Source organism: Clarias gariepinus, chromosome 22 (genome assembly GCF_024256425.1).
Source record: "Clarias gariepinus isolate MV-2021 ecotype Netherlands chromosome 22, CGAR_prim_01v2, whole genome shotgun sequence".
Lineage (NCBI taxonomy): Eukaryota > Metazoa > Chordata > Actinopteri > Siluriformes > Clariidae > Clarias > Clarias gariepinus.
Window position 1 is genome coordinate 18261130 of NC_071121.1, and position 22701 is coordinate 18283830.

Consider the following 22701-nt stretch of genomic DNA (forward strand, 5'->3'; position numbering starts at 1 on the left):
TAGCAGCCTACAAATTAAATGCAAATGTGTGCATTATATGATATACAGTAGGTGGACAAGCAGTATGTTACTTTTACCGTCGCGGCGCATGGCAACAGCATTTGGGTTTGTGCGTTTGCTGGCTTTTACCACTGAGTGGCGCTATATAACTATAGACTGACGCCTCAGGCATCAGTTCATTCTCTCCAAGCTTAATGAGCCGCACGTAGTTGCAGGTAAAATCAAGTGAAACCTTGTAATTAAATGAAATTATAATCACAATAGTAACATCAAAACAGTACAAATTTATAATTAAAATTAATTAAAATATTTTAAGAATCAAATTTAAGCAACGTAAACGTTAACACACTGAGCAATTAGATTTTATGTGTAATTAAAAAAGCTACACGTGTAGGGTCTTGTGCAAAAACGATAGTAAAACTATATAAGCTACATAGCCTTTATAAGACTATACTTTTATTTAGAGCCAATCACCGAAAAACTTTAGGATTTTGTTAAATAAAGAAAGTAAACAGGGTTCTGTATTGTTTTCGGTGAACTTAAGCGCGTCAGAAAATGAACCGAAACTCTGTGTACTGTATACGTGAATTATTAAAATGGTCAGAGTCAGTCTCCTTGCTGTTTTTCCCCCCCACGCAGTTTTTTTACTTTATGCGTGCAGCTAAGCACTGATTAGGCTACGTAGGAGGTTAAAGACGAGGATCACGATATGTCACGGCGTGCGCCTGTGATGGACATGCGCCCAAATTTACTCCTTGCTCCTTGCTCACTCTGTAGGCTCCCTAGATAGGCAGCAGGTATGTAAAGGTACAGAGCTGCCTAACCGGGCCGGCTGGCGATAATTAATGTTAGGATTTTGGGCTTCGCATTATAAAAGCAAGGCGCGGAGTTGAGTCCGGGAAGTACATGATGCGGTAGAGCAGGAAAGAGTGGCATGCGAGTGGGGCGATGTGACGCACCCCAGGGACTTTAAACAGGACACTAGAATTCCGCCCTTTGATCCTTGCGCTCCCGCGGTGCCTTTACTCCGTGCAGGCGCGCTGCCTCCGCGTGCTCCGTTCTGCCACTCTGCCCACCGCCACCTTTCGCCAGCTGTGTGCCCGCATGCCAGCATGGCACAGCCCCCGGATCTGCACATGCACTTTATCCCTTCCTCTTTCTTTCCGTCCTCTCCCTTTAACCCTTTCCTTCCCTATTTTACCTAAATAAATTATCCCTTTTTCTGTAAGACCTCGCTTCGTGTCCATGCTTCATGGTGCCACCCGTGCAAATAGGCTCGAACCCATTACAGATACCAAATCCCGAGGCCAAACCTCATTTAAATTAAATTTACTAATATTGTAAGTAAACAACAATAGCCAACGGTTAGAAATTCTTTCCGAGGCTGCGTTGGGCCGGTGTTATGCGCAGAGCGCCAGAAGATTTCCTGAAGCTCAAATCTCCAAAAATTACACTTGTGACACAATAACAGTAATATTTCAAACATTTTTTGCAGGCTGCCGTTTGGAGAAACCAAAGAACAAAGAATAAACCTGTTGTTGGGTCAAAATAGCCCAACCAGGTGTTAATTTGTAAATGACTCACTGCATCTCATATGACTCAACATGAGCAACCCAACAATATGTTTAAAGTACCCGAAATAACCCAGAATTTTGACCCAGCATAAACCACCCAACGATGTGTTTACAGAAACAACACAGTATTTTTAGTGTGTCTTTTTTGAGTTATTGTAATGTTTTATTTTGAAAGTCTTTTTTACCAGTTATTTCTATATTTAAAATTTTATGTATTTGTGAATTTATTTTTTTAAATAACAATAAACAGAAACAAACAGAGATAGGCTATATAACAGTTCATTCTTTGTACAAATAAAATTATCAGCTAGTGAACTTGATTGTCTGTCCAAACAATATTTAACCAATGTTTGTTTTTTTGACTCATTATTATAAAATATATATCAATATCTCTGGTTGAGATTTTTCATTTTTGTTGTATAAAGTTCTTAGATGTGGAAATTACAATCACTGTAGTATTTCTTTAATACAACATACTGTAAAGACTTTATGACTTAATTATATTTAAAACTGTGTAGAGTGAAAAATGTCACTTTGCGCCACCTGGCGGTCATTTCACAAATGACTTTAAAATGCAACTGATTTATTTTTTTTGCTACCACATTTCCGTGGTACGGGAAATACCCGCATTATGGGTTCTCGCAACTAGACCAGCAAAGTTTAGGGGCCGGTTTGGTGCTTATTTTAGGGCACCGGCACCAATTTTTTTTTTATGTGGAAAAGCGTGGCACTGGTTCCAAAATTGGGATATATGTCATATGTGGCATGAGCGTAATATATGCATTATAATATACTTGAATTCCCACAATGCAAGTGTGCAAAGACACAAACCCGGATCATCTGCTCTCAAGGCAAGTGTCTTAACCATTTTGTCATGCGAAAAGTTAGAGGGCTTGTCTGCTGAATTTGGGCATATTTAAATTTGGTTTTATGTTGTACATGAAGCGGAGAGGCAGTAAAATAAGAAGGGTGTACTGATGATCAAACCAGCTGCGCAAAAAAACACAGTTATGCATGGTGAATAGACTCTTCTTATAAAGAGACCAAAGTTATCATTACTTTAACAACATGAACATTTTGCTTCTACAGTAATACAGGTCCATTTTACTGACTACCACGCAAATATATTTCACACCTGATGCACCCATCATGCATAGGGCCCACAACCCTCTGGAGGCAGTGTTATGAGATGGGGCTGCTTTATTCTGTCAGGTCTAGGTTCTGCAACGTTATAAGACAATAAAATTAAGTTAGCTGATGACCGAAATGTACTGAATGACTAGGCAATAACAATAATAAAGTTTTTCCAGGTCTCAGATTGTCAAAAAGTGTTTCTAGGAGCATGAGGAATCATTTTCAGACATGAACTGGCCACCACATCGTGTGCTAGAATCAAAGATAAGTAACGCAATTAAATCTTCAACCGTGCAACTTTTTTTTTTTTGGCCAAGCAGTGCACAGCATAGCACAGCACAGCATAACAAAGCATATTACATGTTTCTGATGCTATTTTTTGTAAAATGTTATATATATATATTTTAATATTTTTTCTTAATGATAGTTTGTTCTAATGTCTTTAATTGTGAAGTAATTGGTGTTTTGACAGGTATTTGTGTGCAATAAATACATCTTAGTAATTCCCTCCTTCGTTTACCACCGTTCTCGATCTCGTTCACCGTTCACCTTTACAATATTTGTTGGCATTTTTCACCAAACTTCAGTAATTATAGATAACAAGCTAAAAAAACTTAAATTCAGCAGCTGCTGTCTTGCCACTTTCAATTTTTGGTTTTTATGTATGCATGCATTGTGTCCCACACATAGAGTATACTTTATGAATAGTTGTGCACCATTTTTGAAAATGTATCCAGAAGACTGAAGCCATCTGCAATAATTTAATTAGTAGCGGACATTACACAACTCTGGTGCTAGTAGAATAAATTAGGTTATGATTGCTTTTAAAATTTACTAATTTTGCTGCTACTTGAATATGGGATTTACATCACAAAAATATAGAAATTGCAAATATTTTATTATTATTATTATTATTAGGTCACAGAAACAACTTAAAACAATTTTTAAAAAATGAATGATCTTATAAATCAGCTGGTTTGTAGGTGGTTAAAATGAAATTAATTCCAATTAATTATAGTGCCTAGGTTGTGCTGAAAAAATTAATATGACGTAATATGAAGGATAACTCTATATTGCACAATTCTGACCCTACATTTATATACTGTAAGCATTAAAACACTAGCATTAGTACTTATCAATGTCTAAAATGCTTTGGTTTTTAAGGGCTATGTGCTCTGACAAACAGTGCCATCTTTATACACAAAAGAGTGTTTAGTTCTTAATTTTTAAATTAATCTTACTCTTTACATACACTATATTGCCAAAATGTTTTCGCTCACCTGCCTTTACATGCATATGAACTTGAGTAACATCCAAAATTCTTAATCAATAGGGTTTAATATGATGTTGGCCCACTCTTTGCAGCTATAACTGGTTCAACTTTCCTGGGAAGCATAGTATAGTAAAATGTAATTTTTTTTCAGTCATGCTGTGTGTTAGGTGGCTGGAAGTTCAGGTGATGTCTTCAAGTTAATATGGAGTCCAGTTCGTTATCGGAGGCACAGGTAGACTGTACGAAATTCCAATCCGTCTTCATGGTAATGGAACCGTCCCCAGTTACGTCATTGGACACCGTGCCACCCACACACACACCCCTCTCCTACTTTCACCCTTACATACACATACACACACTCTCTCTCTGCTGTACACAGAACCACTGCTCAGTCGCATTTCTTTTCAAAGGTAAATTGCAGGTTATGCAATGATTCTGTTAGTGTTTTTAAAAATTAAATTTGGTTTACGAGTGTTTTGGAACACGAGCCGCTTCCGGAACAAATTATGCTCGTAATTCCACTGTATATATTTGGCAGATGTAAAGCATACATGTCTATGTTTTTTTGTGTTAGTCCATTTTTTAATTATTATTATTATTATTATTATTATTATTATAACAGCTCAATAAGCAACATGTTGGTGCACTTTCTAAAGATTTTATTTCTGTTTTTGAATAAAGAGTTGGAAATAAATGCTTTTCTTGTTGTTTTTTTTATATCAGATTCATCGATTAATCAAAAAAATATTTGATTATTAAAATAATTAGTTAGTTGGAGCCCCATTTCCATCCCTATGTTTAACACTAGAAGCGCCGAGCAGCGGTCATTTGACCGCAAGGGGGTAAAAAAAAAATAATACTTTACACTCGATCAAATTCCAGGACCCTCCTTCCATGACTTTTCCTAGTTCCGTGAGCTTAATCACCCTGTATGCTTACATTTTCAAAATCGCACCAGTAAAAGCCAGTATAACCCTATTTTGCTCTTATTTACGTGAAATCGCTGACAGCTGCGCGGCGGCATGACGTTTCCTGCCTTTTCCAACCAGCGATTCTCATTTCTCTCAGCAGATGGCGCAAGGAATCGCGCATACTATCTATGCGTCATTCAGTGCGTATATGTAACTATCTCAGGTTTCATTCCATATATGCAGTTTTTTATATATATATATATATATATATATATATATATATATATATATATATTGTATTAACCACAAAGTGTACATTTTTAGTATTTGTAATGTATATTAATCATGTATTTGAAACAGTAAAAATAGCTGTAACGTACTTAATACTTTAAATATATACTTAGATATACTTGTATATATATATATATATATATATATATATATATATATACTTCCGTGAAATATCGACAATTCGCCATTCATTCTGGCGTTGATAATTCAGCGATATTTTATAAGGACATTTAGGGGATTTCGCTTTACTTAATTTTATAACGTTTTGAGAAAATTCATTAGTTTGTTCATTCTGTTAGAAGCCTCCGTGAAATTATCTCTAAAACAATATTGTTTTACATATTACATATGTAATGACCCCTCCTGAGGATATAAAGCCTCATTATTAAATTTGTATGAATTAGATCTACCACAGCAGATAATAAACTATTATTATTATTATTATATAAACCACGATTATGCCTTCGTTCGTTCAGTCGAAATCGGCGGGAACGTGGCACGCGCACATACACACACACGCACACACACACACCTCCCCTGAGCCCTCGGTCAACATCTAATCACCGTCGATATGCAAATGAGTCTAGACGTAGCCTAACGTGGTGTCGGAGAGGAAAGACTTTGAAGCAGTTTCAGCGTTTTTCAGTTACAACAAGCACAGCGATGAGTCCACGTTGTTTCACTGGTTATGACATAGTGACACTAAACAGCTGAACAACTTCACTTTGCCGTTGTATTTTGTTTGTTTATATTCAGAGTAACACCTTCCAACCACCTCTCATAGTCTATTGTTAGTTTTAATGATTTGGCAGAAACTAATTATCACTACATAAGTACCCCAACACCATTGATCATGAGTTTCAGCTGAAACTAATTCTATACATGCAACAGAAAATGTAGATGCAGATTCCAAATGTATAAAGATGCATGCTATATATATATATATATATATATATATATATATATATATATATATATGTGTGTGTGTGTGTGTGAGATCGAGGCTGGCTCTATTCAGGGGCAAGAGGGGCAGCGCCCCTTCAACTAAATGTCTGCACATGTTAATATATTCCTAAAATTAATATATTACAAGTTGATAAACTGATCTGCGGTAGCAGAGAAATCCGCTGAAAAAGGGACACTACACAATACGGTATTAGATGTCCCTCATGTCTCTGTTCTCGGCTGTGCGTATTCATTCACAGGCTGCAGCGCGCGCACATACACACACACACCTCCCCTGAAGCAGTTGCAGCGTTTTTCAGTTACAACAAGCACAGCGATGAGTATAAGAATAAAATAAGGTAACAGTTTGATCTGTGTAGTTAGTGCCCTTGTATAGAATAAATAAATAAATAACACATTCCAACCACCTCTCAAGAGAGTGCCATAGTTTTGCAAAAATACTTGCAAACATCAGCATACATTGGAGGGAACTTCTGAGGTGGTCAGTGATTTATGGCACGGTCGTTCGGAGGGGGGTTGTGATCACACCTACAGTTCTTTTGTTCTAAGCTGTCGGTCAAATATCTCTCCACTTGAAATGGAAGCACAAAATTGAGGGGCAACATGCAAGGGATTTCAGCATCTCGACGCACAGTAGAAGCTGTTTATAAAGAAGACACTGTTTTTTTTTTTTCATTTTGTAATCTTTCTCGTGTTTACCTTGTACTGTACAATATATATTCATTTTTAATGAATTGCTGTAAATAAAATACATATGCAGTTGATTTACCAGAAAGGACTTTTTTGTGTGCTAAACTAAACTTCAGGGTCAAGTAATAGCTATCTATATATATATATATAGATAGCTATTACTTGACCCTGAAGTTTATATATATATAGAAAGATTAAGAAACACACTGGAGCGGAATCTGAACGAAACAATGTTGATAAGTTCAAGCTTAGATTAATATATAAACTGCTTCAAAGTCTTTTTACTCCGTGACCGCTGATATATATATATATATATATATATATATATATATATATATATATAAAGAGAGCGAGAGAGAGAGAGCACCTTTATACATTTGGAATCTGCATGTACATTTTCTGTTGCATGTATAGAATTAGTTTCAGCTGAAACTCATGATCAGTGGTGTTGGGGTACTTATGTAGTGATAATTAGTTTCAGCCAAATCACTAAAACTAACAATAGACTATGAGAGGTGGTTGGAAGGTGTTACTCTGAATATAAACAAACTAAATACAGCTTTTTTTTTTCAGAGGTAAACAGAAAAGTGAAGTTGTTCAGCTGTTTAGTGTCACTATGTCATAACCAGTGAAACAACATGGACTCATCGCTGTGCTTGTTGTAACTGAAAAAACGCTGCAATTGCCTCAAAGTCTTTCCTCTCCGTGACCGCTGAAATCCGACACGACACCACGTTAGGCTACGTCTTGACTCATTTGCATATCGACGGTCATTAGATGTTGACCGAGGGCTCAGGGGAGGTGTGTGTGTGTGTGTGTCTGTGCGCGCGCCTACTTCGTGTACTTTTATAAACATTCTAAATATAAACACACAAAATACAGCTTTTTTTGCTCAGAGGTAAACGGAAAAGTGAAATTGTTCAGCTGTTTAGTGTCACTATGCAGATGTTACACTCAGTGTAGTTACCGAAATCTTTGATTTAGTTCTCATTCAGTGGCCACACATCACCTCCACATTTCCCTCTCTTTTATTACATGAACATAAGCAGTCCCGCCGATTAGGCTCGTGGTTCGTTGCCTAGCAACACCGAACGAAACGAGGCATAATCGTGGTGTTTGCTTCGGTTATGACATAGCATAGTTTATTATCTGCTGTGGTAGATCTGTAGATCAAATTTAATATTGTTTTAGCGATACTTTCACGGAAGCGAGTTCAGAACTAAATCGCTGCTCCGAGACGTTCAGAAGCTTCAAATAGAATGAACAAACTAATAACATTTTCTCCATACGATATAAAATTAGGTAGAGCTTTTCTTTTTGTTATAGTATGAAGCCCCTAGATGGACAAAGGAGGAGAAAAAACGGCAGAAAAAAGTCATGCCAAAAACTTTGGGTTATAATGCAAAAAAATGACTTGTTTTTTTCTGCCGTTTTCCCCCTCCTTCTTTGTTCCTTAGAGACTCTGTAGTAGGTTTTCTCAGTTGAATATGTAAAAAAGATACCGCTGATTATCAACGCGGGAATGAATGGCGCATTGTCCAAGTGCAAGTTGATCTTGGAGCTAAACTATTTGCTTTGGGTGAAAGCGCCATCTAGCGATCATTGTGTGTCAGCAGCAGCTTCCCATTCAAAACAATAGGCGGTCAAATGACCGCTGAACGGCGTTTTTAGTAGGTGACACTGGCGCGGCGCTTCTAGTGTTAATCACTCTAACCTGCTGCACATCCTTCCAATCTTTATCTCTCTGCCTCACCAACCTGTACAGATCCATCTCTACCTCCTTACTATTTAATCTAGCATACAAGTCTTCATATGCTCTTTGTTTGGGATTTGCCACCTCTACCTTCACCTTACGCTGCATCTCCCTGTACTCCTGTCTACTACCTTCAGTCCTCTCTGTGTCCCACTTCTTCAAAGCTAACCTCTTTCTCTGTATACACTTCTGCACTTTATTGTTCCACCACCAGGTCTCCTTGTCCACTTTGCTCTTTCCTGATGATACACCAAGTACGCTCCTTCCTGTCTCCCTGATCACATTGGCTGTAGTTGTCCAGTCAACTGAAAGCACCTCCTGACCACCATAGCCTGTCTCAACTCCTCCCTAAAGACTACACAACATTCTTCCTTTCTCATTTTCCACCACTTTGTCCTATGCTCTGCCTTTATCCCCTTCACCTTCCTCACCACCAGGGTTATTTTACACACCACCATACTGTGTTGTCCAGCTACATTCTTCCATACCAACACTTTGCAGTCACTAATCTCTTTCAGATTACAAAGTCGACACAAGATGTAGTCCACCTGAGTGCTTTTGCCTCCTCCACCCTCTTTGCAAAGTCCACCACCCTCTGTCCTTCTACATCCCTGTCCTGAGGTCCAAACCTACCCATCACATTTTCATCACCTCTGTTCCCTTCCCCAACATGTCCATTGAAGTCTGCACCAATCACCACTCTCTCACCCCTGGGGATGCTCTGCCTCACTTCATCTAACATCACCCCTTAAATTTCCAGCTTCAGACTCATCACCCCATCTGATACCATTTTCACCTCTAGAACATTCCTAAAAAAACTCTTTCAGGACAACTCCTCCTCTCCTCTCTCTGGTCTCAATCACTGTAGGTAGAATTCTTTTTGAAGTAGAGTGGGTTTATTGTTCTCCTATCCGCTAGATGACTTTTCAAAATGCAGGTTAATTTGTTTTATTATTACTTTATATTTTGTATTAATTATTTAAAAATGTATATTTTTGGGTTGTGAAACGAATCATCTGAGTTTTCATTATTTTTTATGGGGGAAGTTAATATATGGGGTGAGAGGGGTTGTCCATGATACCGAGAAGCTTTTTTAGCATTACCTCTGGCAGGTTCTCCAGACTGACACCCAGGGAAACCCCTCTCACCCCATGCATGCCTCCCTGATGGGCCATTGGAGCACACGCAGCAATAGACTCATCGCCTCTAAATGCAGAACTGACCGTCACAGGAAATCCTTCCTACCTGTGGCAATAAGACTGTACAACTCTTCACTGCTCTGTAGGTGATTTTTCAGGATTAATAATAATATTAATACTAATGTTACTTTGTCCTCAGTCAAATCGTGCAGTATTACACATATGTATGTCATTAAATGTTTGTTTCATCCCACTATTACATACTTCTACTCTCTTTATTCATTTTGCACTGTCACTTTTTAGAACCACTTGCACCAATAGTTATATTACTGTATTTTATTGCATTTTATTTTTATCTATTTGCACTATTCCACTGTTGTTATTACTATTTACTGTACTTATGTATACTGTTTTCATTTTATTATTATTACTTACTGTATGTTTTTATTTTTCTTGTTCCTTGGCTGCATTGAGCATGCTTGTGACAAAAGAATTTCCCTCGGAATAAATAAAGTTCCGCTTATCTTATCTTATCTTATTTAGTACTCATATCAAGACTCACTCGTTTATCAGGACAAAAAATAATAATTACTTGTTTGCGGAATGCTTACAAACTGGATTACTCACAATCCGAGGTTCCACTTTGCTATGACATTTAAGTTCTAGATGCAAGTTTAGCCACAGGAAGTGGCACAGGTAAGGCGGCAGAAGCCCCACACTTACATGTAGACCGTAGTATCTGCTTCATGCCTTTAAAGAATGTGAAGAGAATGTAGGATACTCAAAGTTTGAGTTGAAAAGTTCCTGATTTTCCCCTTTTAACATATTTAGTATTAAATATGATTTTGAGAAATTTGTTAATGGCGGCACGGTGGTGTAGTGGTTAGCACTGTCGCTTTGCATGTTTCTTTCCTCTGGGTATCCGGTTTTCTCCCACAGTCCAAAAACTTGCAGATTAGGCTAATTGTCGTCCCAAAATTGCCCGTAGTGTGCGAATGAGTGTGTGAGTGAGTGTATCTGTGTGTGTGCCCTGCGATGGATTGGCAGGGTGTCCAGGGTGTATCTCGCCTCGTGCCCTAAGTCTCCTAGGATAGACTCTAGGCCCCTTGTAACCCTGTATAGAGGATAAAGCGGTATGACGAGTGAGTGAGTAAGTACTTTGTTATGAGAAACAGATTGACCTTTTCTTTTGAATCTGATATGATAATGTGTTCTTTTCTTCTCTCTCAATGTTAAAGTTTATGAGAGATGATGTTCCACTGTTAAAGCACAATAGCCTAAATATTTAATTTTGTTTTTCATTTTAGGATTGTACTGTAATGCTATAATAAAAACTGAACTTCTTTTTATTGTATTTTGTATCATACTTGGACTATACTGTGTCACAGTTCTACAGGCTATTTTACAAATATATTATCTTTGTTAATATAATTAAATATATTATAAATCTTATATTATAATGTGTTAACACTTGATTGAACAAGTGTTAATAGAAATTTATGAAAATTTGTAAAACTACTAGATTTTTTGTGTTGTTGCTTTATTTGAAGATGTTTGATCTTGAATTCAGGAAAAATCTGTAAAATAACGGTGTTTCACTGCTAAACTAGTGCTGCTGCTTTAATAAAGGTGTTTAACAGTATACATTTTTGAAAAATCCATAATATTTTGTTTTTTATCTGCTAAACTTCTAGAGCTGCTAGTTCAGTTAAGGTGTTTAATTGTATAAATTGAGGAAAAATCTGTAAAATAAGAGTTAAAAATAACAGTCTTTTCTCTGTAAATATTAAATAGCAATTTCTATAAATTTAATGTTTTTGCACATAATATGAATTAGAGTATTTTACCTTATTTTTAGGTTTTTTGTTTGGCAGCCATTGCTGCCAGTCATTTTACCGTTTTTTAAACGATTTATTTATTTATTTACTTTACTTTACAGCCCAGTTCTCCACACAGAAAGCCCAGTTCGGGGAATTAAGCAAAAAAGTGCACCTCTGTCAAAGATTCAAATGTGATTTATTGGCATTCGTATTGCCAAGCTTAAAAATAAGGCACACGAAAATAACAGGAGTTATTCACTGCAGAAAAGTTCCTTCACTGCATTGTGTTTTACACACGGAATACACCCTTTTCTCACGTCGGAAAGCAATATGAAAGCAGCCCTAAGCTTACCTCACGTCGGACCACCGAGAACGACTTTTTAAGATCAAGACCGGTGCTTCTTCTTTCGACAAACCGCTAACTACCTTTTCGGTAACGTCTTCTATGCGTGACACAACTTCTAGCCTGGTCATGGTTAATCAAAATATTGCTTATTAAATCTAATAAACCACATCCATAAATAGAAAGTAAATAACTTAGACAAATAAAATGACAAAACACTTTACTAACATTACCTTGCGATATCACTGAAGCAGTTGGTCATGGTTTTCCCATCTTCGAGATTTTGCAAGAGCTCAGCTCGCAGTATGTCTATCTCGAAAAATTGCTTAGACATGTCTCTGTTAGACAAAAAATAAAGTTAAACTAATAAAGCAAGTAAAAACATTTTTTGTAGATTTTAACATGTAAAATTATATGATTTTTTTTCATCCTAGGGCTTGTTTCATATTAGGAAAAATGTTTACCTCAGTTGCCTAGTTTCACAAGATTTTGCGGTTTAACTTCCGGTTTAACAAGCGTTTTTTGTGAGCGGCAGCTGTCGCAAGTGTTGTGTCTCAATCCTTGGCAAAAATGACTCGCTTCGTGTGCACGCGCGAGCAAAACTACAAGTACAGTCAAAAGAGTAAGCATGCTTAATTCTAGCCAACCACTGAGGTGATTTGCTGACCGGAACGACCTGATGTTTCATCATTACATCTATGATATTATGTCTATGACGGCGCGCTCACCTCGGAACCACAAAGGTAGGATTGTTTAATTATTATTATTATTATTATTATTATCATAAACCGTGCACTTGGATTGTATTTTAATAAATAAAATAAAATAAGAAATAAATAAAAAGTGCACACACACACACACACACACACACACACACACACAGGAGTAGACTGGGACTAAAATGTGGCTCTGGACTTCCTGGCCCACAGCAAGCCACATCATAATACATTGGCTCATTAATGCAGAGATACATTTTTAACACATTACAGAAATCAATGTTATTTAAGCATATTATTTGAAATAACACTGAACATATATTGGGTCATATTAGTAAAACAAAGAAACAAAGAAAAGTACATCAAGACAAACAACACATAAAACTATAAAGGCAATATTTAAAAAAGAATGGCAATAAAACTGAACAGGTAAGCTTAAATAATATCAGTAGCAGCATTAGCTTATGCTAGTAAACTAGTTACTTATTTTAATTATTATGATACTCAAAATTAATTTGAAATAATGCTGAAAAACATTATTTAGAATCAATATTGACTACCATAATAATTACTAGCATGAGATAATGCTGCTACTGATTTTATTCCAGCTTATCTGTTTAGTTTGATTGTCATTCTTTTCACTTGGCTCTGGTAGATCAGGGTGTTGGTCATCATCACCAGGCACTAGTTCATCATCACTGACCCTGCTGCACTTGCAGGTTACACTGATGAGTGGTATATCTTACACTGCATCACAATGATACCCCCTGGATAATGTTCATGATATCTCACAAACACAAAGGCCAATTTGTCTTTCCTCATAAAGTGTTTAGGTGGTATTCCACCCATACACATGGACAAATATGCAAAGAAAAAAAATCAGAAAGGGCCCAATACTTTTTCATGGCACTGCACATGTAGTCAGATTGTTCCACTGGTATGAAACTGTGCCAGGTGGAGTTTTCAACTTTTAAAATCATACTAACTTTACACTGATATGAATAACTTTGAATGATGAACACCCTTGTGACTCAACAAGAGACAATGCACAGAATATTTTCTAACAGCCTGTAAATGATAGATTTTGGCAGTATTGTCTTGCATCTTTTGAAATAAATAAATTAATTCATTAACCACAATACTGCCAAAATGTCTTATTTTGTTGTCAAACTGTTTATAAGGTTCCTGGGTCTCTGTAAGACTGGTGCTACTGGACACTGAAAATATTGTCTTTATACGTAGTTTTATATGTTGTTTGTCTTATTGTTCTTTTTAGTTTTTTTATTTTACAAATATGACCCAATATACTGTATGTTCAGTGATACTTTTTTTTTTTTACGTTTTTGCATTGTGTTATATTTTTATACTAGTATGTGGTTTTAAAATTAATCTCCACTTTAATAAGCCAATGTATTATGATGTAAGATGTGGTGGGCTGCTGGATCCAGCCTTGTTATACCTGACCGAAATGTTAGAGCCATCAGAGCCTGCGGAACTGTAACTTTCCTTTACGCCTAAATCTGTTCATTTGAAGCATTTTACAACATTTACCTCTCAAGCTTTTTTCTTATTTTCACATAACTTTCAGCTATACCTTTTCTTCTTCCTCCCTTTCATTCATGGAAATTATTGTTAATTTGCTCAGAGAAATTCGCTGCATCGAAAAAGAATCAATATCTCCCCCTCCGTAAATTAAAAGTGAAGAGGTCAAAAGGGGAGGATGGGTTGTGGGGGTGGGGGGATGGGCGTGTTTCAGAACGCAGATGGAATAGATTAATGTTAGATAACTAATTAATATTAAGGGAGCGCAATGCGCTGTAACATAAACACACACTCTTTGTCAGCAGCGCCCATGCGATCAACATACTCATCCAAACATTGTTCACAAATCAGTCTAAATGTGCGATAGTAAGCACTTCTGCTTTGCTGAGATAATCCATCCCACCTCACAGGTGTGCCACATCAAGATGCTGATCTGATGCCAACGTGCCAGACGTCATCGAATGTGAGCATTTGCCCACTCAAGTCTGTTACGGCGACGAGCTGGAGTCAGGTCAAGACCCCGATGAGGACGACGAGCATGCAGTTGAGCTTCCCTGAGACGGTTTCTGACAGTTTGTGCAGAAATTGTTTGGTTATGCAAACCAATTGTTTCAGCAGCTGTCTGAGTGGCTGGTCTCAGACGATCTTAGAGGTGAACCTGCTGGATGTGAAGGTCCTGGGCTGGTGTGGTTACACGTGGTCTGCGGTTGTGAGGCGGTTGGATGTACTGCCATATTCTCTGAAACGCCTTTGGAGACGGCTTATGGTGGAGAAATGAACATTCAATGCACGAGCAACAGATCTGGTTGACATTCCTGCTGTCAGCATGCCAATTGCACGCTCCCTCAATGCTTGTGGCATCTGTGACATTTTGCTGTGAGACAAAATTGCACATTCCAGGGTGGCCTTTTATTGCGGGCAGTATAAGGTACACCTGTGCACTACTCATGATGTCAGATCAGCATCTTGATGTGGCACACCTGTGAGGTGGGATGGATTATCTCAGCAAAGCAGAAGTGCTCACTATCACACATTTAGACTGATTTGTGAACAATGTTTGAGAGAAATGGTAATATTGTGTATCTGGAATAAGTTTTAAATCTTTAAGTCCATCTCATGAAAAATCGGAGCAGAAACAAAGGTGTTGCGTTTATATTTTTGTTGAGTGTATTTACATTATTTAGTTTCCCCCACAATTTCCTATAATTTAACTTTTTAATAATTATATAATCTATATAAGCTATATAATTATTTACACAATGGTGGGTACTATGTACTAAATATGTACTGAATTTGAATAACTCACCAGTGAAGTAACAACAGTTCTAGCCCAATATATAATTAGTGTAACAGAATAAATCTTCAGTTGAAATTGTTGAGTTTATTGAAGGTGCAATCCAATCGGCCTCAAATACCCTGCAAAGTATACTTCACAGGGTGTTTATCCATGTTAAGTGTGAATCCAAACCGCAGAAAGCAAAAATGTTCAGTTCAAAGGGAACTGCAAACTGTGTAGAGAACGAGTGAACATCAGGTCTCCACCTCACCGGAAGAGAAATGAAAACAGTCATTGCGTCTTGCTGGAGCGTGAAAAACATGGAGTTCGAAAAAGAATTTATGTATTTATTATCATTATCGAGCACAACATCTTATTAAAAGGACACAACAATTTATATATTAATTTAATCAAGAAATCCTTAGTGTTATATATGGTAGTAATCTCTATGCGAATGTATGGATACGAGAGAGTCGCCTCCTTTTAGTAAAAAGGTTCGTTCCGTTTCAAAGTGTACTTAACTGCACATTCTCCATTTAGTATTATTATTAGTAGTATTAGTAGAATTTATTATTGTTATTCTTCTTATTATTATTGTAACGCACCCGCACGTGTGCGCAAAAAGACTAGAAAGATGTATATGTTAGCCTAAAACATTGTCTATTGTTTTATTGTGTTTAGTAAAGTGGAACTTGTGCAAAGTAAAAGTGAATTGCGCATGCGGTTTTTTTATCAACGCTAAACCCAAACAGCAAAAGAACATAAAAATAATAATAATAATAATAATAATAATAATTAAAAGAATAATAATCATCGTGATTTTAGCTGTTTATGTCTAGCATTGAATTATTATTTAATTATTGATAATTAAAGCTGGTCACATCGCGCGCGCTTTCACTTAAAAAAATGCAGTGTTCAATCAGCAAGTATACAGTAGGTGGACAAGCGGTATGTTACTTTTACTGTTGCGGCGTATGGCGTCAGCATTTGGGTTTGTGCGTTTGCTGGCTTTTACCACTGAGTGGCGCTATATAACAATTGGAAATACAAATGGAATCTTTTTTGTTGTTTTTTTTTTCATTTTTTTTTATAAAATATTAACTTTCACTTTTTTAAAAAAAATACCAAAAAAATTTATTGTGTATAGAGTGATTACAACCAATACAATTTATGTTATGATAAGGAAAATCTTCATTTCTTTTATTCCAGTAAAACAGTAATAATGTCAATTTTATAATCTAGAATCCAAAAGATAAAATTTGCATAAATTTAAAAAGGGGCCTGCATCACTGCAGGTCTTCAAAAAGTGGGGAGTGGTGCATTTCAGTTTATCCCAATGTATAGGTGAGAACAGCTGATTCACACCTGGGGAGGGTAAATAATTTGCATTTGAATGTTGCCTGCCATTGTAAAGCACACTCTTCTTCTTTGTCTATCGGCTGTTCCCTTTCAGGGGTCACCACAGCGAATCATCTGCCTCCATCTAACCCTATCCTCTGCATCCTCTTCTCTCACACCAACAAACTTCATGTCCTCTCTCACCTCATCCATAAATCTCCTCTTTGGTTTTCCTCTAGATCTCCTGCCTGGCAGTTCAAACCTCAACATCCTTTTACCAATATATTCACCATTTCTCCTCTGAACATGTCCAAACCACCTCCATCTGGCCTCTCTGACTTTATCTCCAAAACATCTAACATGGGTTGTCCCTCTGATGAACTCATTCTTGATCCTATCTATTCTTGTCACTCCCAAAGAGAACCTCAACGTATTCAACTCTGCTACCTCCAACTCTGCCTTCTGTCTTTTCTTCAGTGCCACTGTCTCTAAGCAGTAGAGCATCGCTAAGTACTTAAAGTCCTGCACCTTCTTTACCTCTGCTCCCTGTATCCTCACCGTTTCTCTTGGGTTCCTCTCATTTACACACATGTATTCCGTCTTACTGCGGCTAACCTTCATTCCTTTGCTTTCCAGAGCATACCTCCACCTCTCCAAATTTTCTTCCACCTGTTCCCTGCTCTCGCTACAAACCACAATGTCATCTGCAAACATCAAAGTCCTTGGAGACTCCTGTCTAACCTCATCTGTCATCCTGTCCATCACCAGAGCAAACAAAAAGGGGCTTAGAGCCTTGATGCAGACTAGGGCTGCACGATTTGGGAAAAATGTCACATTGCGATTATTAAGGTCAAAATTGCGATTTACGATTGCGATATGATAAACAAGTGGTATGACTCAACTTGCTTGTTATCAAGGAAAATGCTCCCACATTACTAATAATGCTGAAATTTTAATTTCTCAACTGAGATATAGTGTACAGTGCAATCTAGCAACTAGAAATGAACAATGTTTTCTAATTAAAACAAAATTGTACAAATTTAAATAACAGTAACATCTTTACATTATTGAATTAAATTACATTAAATTAACTTTAAAATAAAATTAAAAAGTCAAAAGTACAGATAAATGAAACAAATACCTATTTAAAAAAAAATATTTTTACATTTTGTCCCAAAACAGGGACATTTAAGGAGGATGTAACATATACTTTATTGGTATTCTTATCAAATCACTTACCATTTTTAATCTAATTATGAAGAAGAGATTAAAGGAAAGAAAAGTGTCCTTTAAACATATTAATTTTAGAGTCATGCTAATAATCATGAAAATAATTTAAATGAGACATTTCTAGAGTTCTTTGTGACACAGATTTCTACACTGTATTTCCATTTATTCTTAAATAAATCTGTTAATAGCTGTCCTCTCTAACATACAGTTAAGTAGCTTTAAATATGAAAAGATTAAATTAATTTAACTTACCGATGGCCAAATAAAGTTTATGTCCGAAGCACTGTAACCTAGTCCAGTGATTAACCCCCCCGCTTTGGCGATGTGCGTGCCGTTGTCTGTTGCGACTGCGACCAAACCATCCTTACAGAGGTCCCGTGCAGCCAGTGCCTCTCTCAAATTCGCGGCTACAGTATGTTCCCTCCGGTGTGATCGCCAGGGAAATACCATGTTTGCAGGCAACGGCTTTTCAGTTCAAACTCATTGTGCGCGGTTAGGCTAATACAGTCATGTGAAAAAATTAGGACACCCTTTGAAAGCATGTGGTTTTTTGTAACATTTTTAATAAATGGTTATTTCATCTCCGTTTCAACAATACAGATAGATTAAAGTAATCCAACTAAACAAAGAAAACTGAAGAAAAGTCTTTTCAAGATCTTCTGTAAATGTCATTCTACAAAAATGCCTATTCTAACTGAGGAAAAAGATAGGACACCCTTGCCCCTAATAGCGAGTGTTACCTCCTTTGGCTGAAATAACTGCAGTGAGACGGTTCTTGTAGCCATCTACCAGTCTTCGACATCGGTCTGAGGAAATTTTACCCCACTCCTCAATGCAGAACTTTTTCAGCTGTGAGATGTTTGAGGGGTTTCTTGCGCGTACAGCCCTTTTCAAGTCACCCCACAGCATCTCAATGGGATTCAAATCTGGACTTTGACTTGGCCATTCCAGGACTCTCCATTTCTTCTTTTTCAGCCAATCTTTGGTTGATTTACTAGTATGTTTTGGGTCATTGTCATGTTGCATGGTCCAGTTCCGCTTCAGCTTTAATTTTCTAACTGATGGTCTCACATGTTCTTCAAGCACCTTCTGATACACAGTAGAATTCATCGTGGATTCTATGATGGTGAGCTGACCAGGTCCTGCTGCAGCAAAGCAGCCCCAAACCATGACACTTCCACCTCCATGCTTCACAGTTGGTATGAGGTTCTTTTCTTGGAATGCTGTGTTTGGTTTACGCCAAACATGTCCTCTGCTGTTGTGTCCAAATAATTCAATTTTGGACTCATCTGTCCAAAGAACATTATTCCAGAAGTCCTGGTCTTTGTCAACTTTATCTCTGGCAAATGTCAGTCTGGCCTCGATGTTTCTCTTGGAAAGCAAAGGTTTCCTCCTTGCACACCTCCCATGCAAGTTAAACTTGTACAGTCTCTTTCTGATTGTAGAGGCATGTACTTCTACATCAACAGTAGTCAGAGCCTGCTGTAGTTCTCGAGATGACACTTTAGGGTTTTTGGAGACCTCTTTTAGCATCTTGCGGTCTGCTCTTGGGGTGAACTTGCTGGGGCGACCAGTCCTGGGCATGTTGGCAGTTGTTTTGAAAGCCCTCCACTTGTAGACTATCTTCCGGACAGTGGAATGGCTAATTTCAAAATCTTTTGAGATCTTTTTAAATCCCTTCCCAGACTCATAGGCTGCTACAATCTTTTTTCTGAAGTCCTCTGACAGCTCTTTTGTTCTCACCATGGTGCTCACTCTCACTTCAACAGTCAGGAGCACACCAAACTAAATGTTTGAGGTTTAAATAGGGCAAGCCTCATTCAACATGCAGAGTAACGATCTACTAATTATGTGCACCTGGTGTGATATACCTGTGTGAGATCTGAGCCAATTTAAGAGGGAATACATGTGAGGGTGTCCTATCTTTTTCCTCAGTTAGAATAGGCATTTTTGTAGAATGACATTTACAGAAGATCTTGAAAAGACTTTTCTTCAGTTTTCTTTGTTTAGTTGGATTACTTTAATCTCTCTGTATTGTTGAAACGGAGATGAAATAACCATTTATTAAAAATGTTACAAAAAACCACATGCTTTCAAAGGGTGTCCTAATTTTTTCACATGACTGTATATGTCTCATTCGTCCTGCTTGACCAAAGGTCCGTAGGGGTTCAAAAGAATTTCACTGCAGTTATTTTAAGTTGAACGTCGCTACGTCACTTACAGTACTGAGACTTACAAACACATCTGTAATAATGTGTTGTTTTGTTCTGCTCATGTTTGGTCTTTTTACTACTCTTGGCTTTTACCGCCATGCATTTATCATACTTTTCTGTGTTGCTTCAGGTGCTGATATAAATTTGTCGTGTTGCCACCTGATGTAGCGACTTTAGTTTTGCCAATTTTGCGCAGTACCTCTTTCTGCTTAGTGTCCGATATCCTGAAACCAAAATATCGCCAAATAACAGAGGTTGCATTTTTTCTGGGCACAAGTTCAGCCTCGGTCTCTACTGTATCTATTTTCTTCCGTCTCCACACTGCGCTGCCACATGAGACTGACTGTTTTATTTTTTTCTGACATAAGAAATGGCCATACAGAATGAATGTCTTGTTACGTCCGCTAACGCATTTGTTTATTTAATATAATCGCAACATTTGCTGTAATGTAATCGCATAGGCTGACATCGCGATTGCGATATGATTAATCGTGCAACACTAATGCAGACCCACCTCCACCTTGAACTCTTCTGTCACACCTACAGCACATCTCACCACTGTCTTACAGCTCTTATACATGTCCTGCACCACTCTAACATACTTCTCTGCCACTTCAGACAGTACTTTCTTATACAGTACCACAGCTCCTCTCTCGGCACCCTGTCGTACGCTTTCTTTAAATCTACAAAGACACAATGCAACTCTTTATTACCTTCTCTGTACTTCTCCGCCAGCATCCTCAAAGCAAATATTGCATCTGATGTACTCTTTCTAGGCATGAAACCATATTGCTGCTCACAAATGCTCACCTCTGCCCGTAACCTAGCTTCCACTACTCTTTCCCACAGCTTCAATGTATGGCTCATTAGCTTTATGCCTCTGTTATTGCCACAGCTCTGCACATCTCCCTTGTTCTTAAAAATCGGCACCAATACACTTCTCCTCCATTCTTCTGGAATCCTCTCGCTCTTCAAGATCCTGTTAAACAAACTAGTTAGAAACTCTACTGCCACCTCTCACAAGCACTTTCGTACCTCCACTGGTATGTCATCAGGACCAACAGTCTTTCCACTCTTCATCCTCTTCAACGCCCTTCTCACCTTACTTTTACTAATATTTGCTAGTTCCTGCTTCACAACAGTCACCTCTTCTACTCTTTGTTCTCTTTCATTTTCCTTATTCATCAATTCTTTAAAGTACTCCTTCCATCTTCCCATTACCCTCCTGGCATCTGTCAGTACATTTCCATCTCTATCTTTAATCACTCTAACCTGCTGCACATCCTTCCCATCTTTATTGTTCTGCCTCGCCAACCTGTACAAATCCACCTCTCCCCCCTTACTGTCCAATCTAGCATAGAAGTCCTTATATGATCTTTGTTTGGCCTTTGCCAACTCTACCTTCACCTTACGCTGCATCTCCCTGTACTCCTGTCTACTCCTGGCTACTCCTGTCTACTTCTCCTTAGCTAGCCTCTTTCCCTGTAGACACTCATGGACTTCCTCGTTCCACCAGCAAGTCTCCTTGTCCACTTTTGCCTTACCTGATGATAAACCAAGTACCCTCCTACCTGGCTTCCTGATCACATTGGCTGTAGTTGTCCAGTCAACTGTAAGCACCTCCTGACCACCCATAGCGTGTCTCAACTTCTCCCTGAAGACTACACAACATTCTTCCTTTCTCAGCTTCCACCACTTTGTCCTCTGCTCTGCCTTTGTCTTCTTCACCTTCCTCACCACCAGGGTTATTTTATACACCAGCATTCTGTGTTGTCTGGCTACACTCTTCCCTACCAACACTTTGCAGTCACTAATCTCTTTCAGATTACAACGTCAACACAAGATGAAGTCTACCTGAGTGCTTCTGCCTCCACTTTTATATGTCACCCTATGTTCCTGTCTTTTCTGAAAGAAAGTATTTACTACAGCCATTTCCATCCTCTTTGCAAAGTCCACCGCCATCTGTCCTACATTCCTGTTCTGAAGACTAAACCTGCCCATCAAATTTTCATCACCTCTGTTCTCTTCCCCAACATGTCCATTAAAGTGCATTGTAAAGCACACACAGTAATACTAAAAGAACAACATCCCAGGACAAATAGGAATAAGAGCCCCTGATTATACGGCATCAATTTTATTAAATATTACATACAAACAAAATTCCTCTGCACGCGGGAAAACTTTATGCGTGCAGCTGAGCGCTGATTAGACTTTGTAGGATTAAAGAGGAGGAGATAAACAACAATAGCCCACGTTTAGAAAAGCAGATTTATTTAGACTATATAAAATAATCCTGCATCTATTTTTAGGCGTCACAATGACGAAAAAACTTAATGATTTTGTAAAATAATTAAAGCAAATGATATTCTATATTGTTTTCGGTGAACTTGAGCGCGTCAGAAAGTCAACCGAAACTCTTTGTATACATGAATTATTAAAATGGTCAGAGTCAGTCTCCTTGCTGTTTTTCCCCTAACGCATTTCTTAACTTT

At 37.8% G+C, this 22701-nt stretch overlaps 1 protein-coding gene across 1 annotated transcript in view; it reads right to left on the reverse strand.

Moving 5' to 3' along the window:
- The window catches only part of spo11 (SPO11 initiator of meiotic double stranded breaks), a 98715-nt gene extending 86245 nt beyond the window's left edge, over positions 1-12470 (reverse strand). The window contains exons 1-3 of the mRNA XM_053481997.1: positions 12359-12470; positions 12128-12232; positions 11904-12017 (exon numbers count right to left, since the gene is read on the reverse strand). Of these exons, the coding sequence (XP_053337972.1) occupies positions 11904-12017; positions 12128-12228 (215 nt within the window). The 5' untranslated portion in view covers positions 12229-12232; positions 12359-12470. The remainder of the gene's footprint in view (positions 1-11903; positions 12018-12127; positions 12233-12358) is intronic.
- Positions 12471-22701: the final 10231 nt, after the last annotated feature.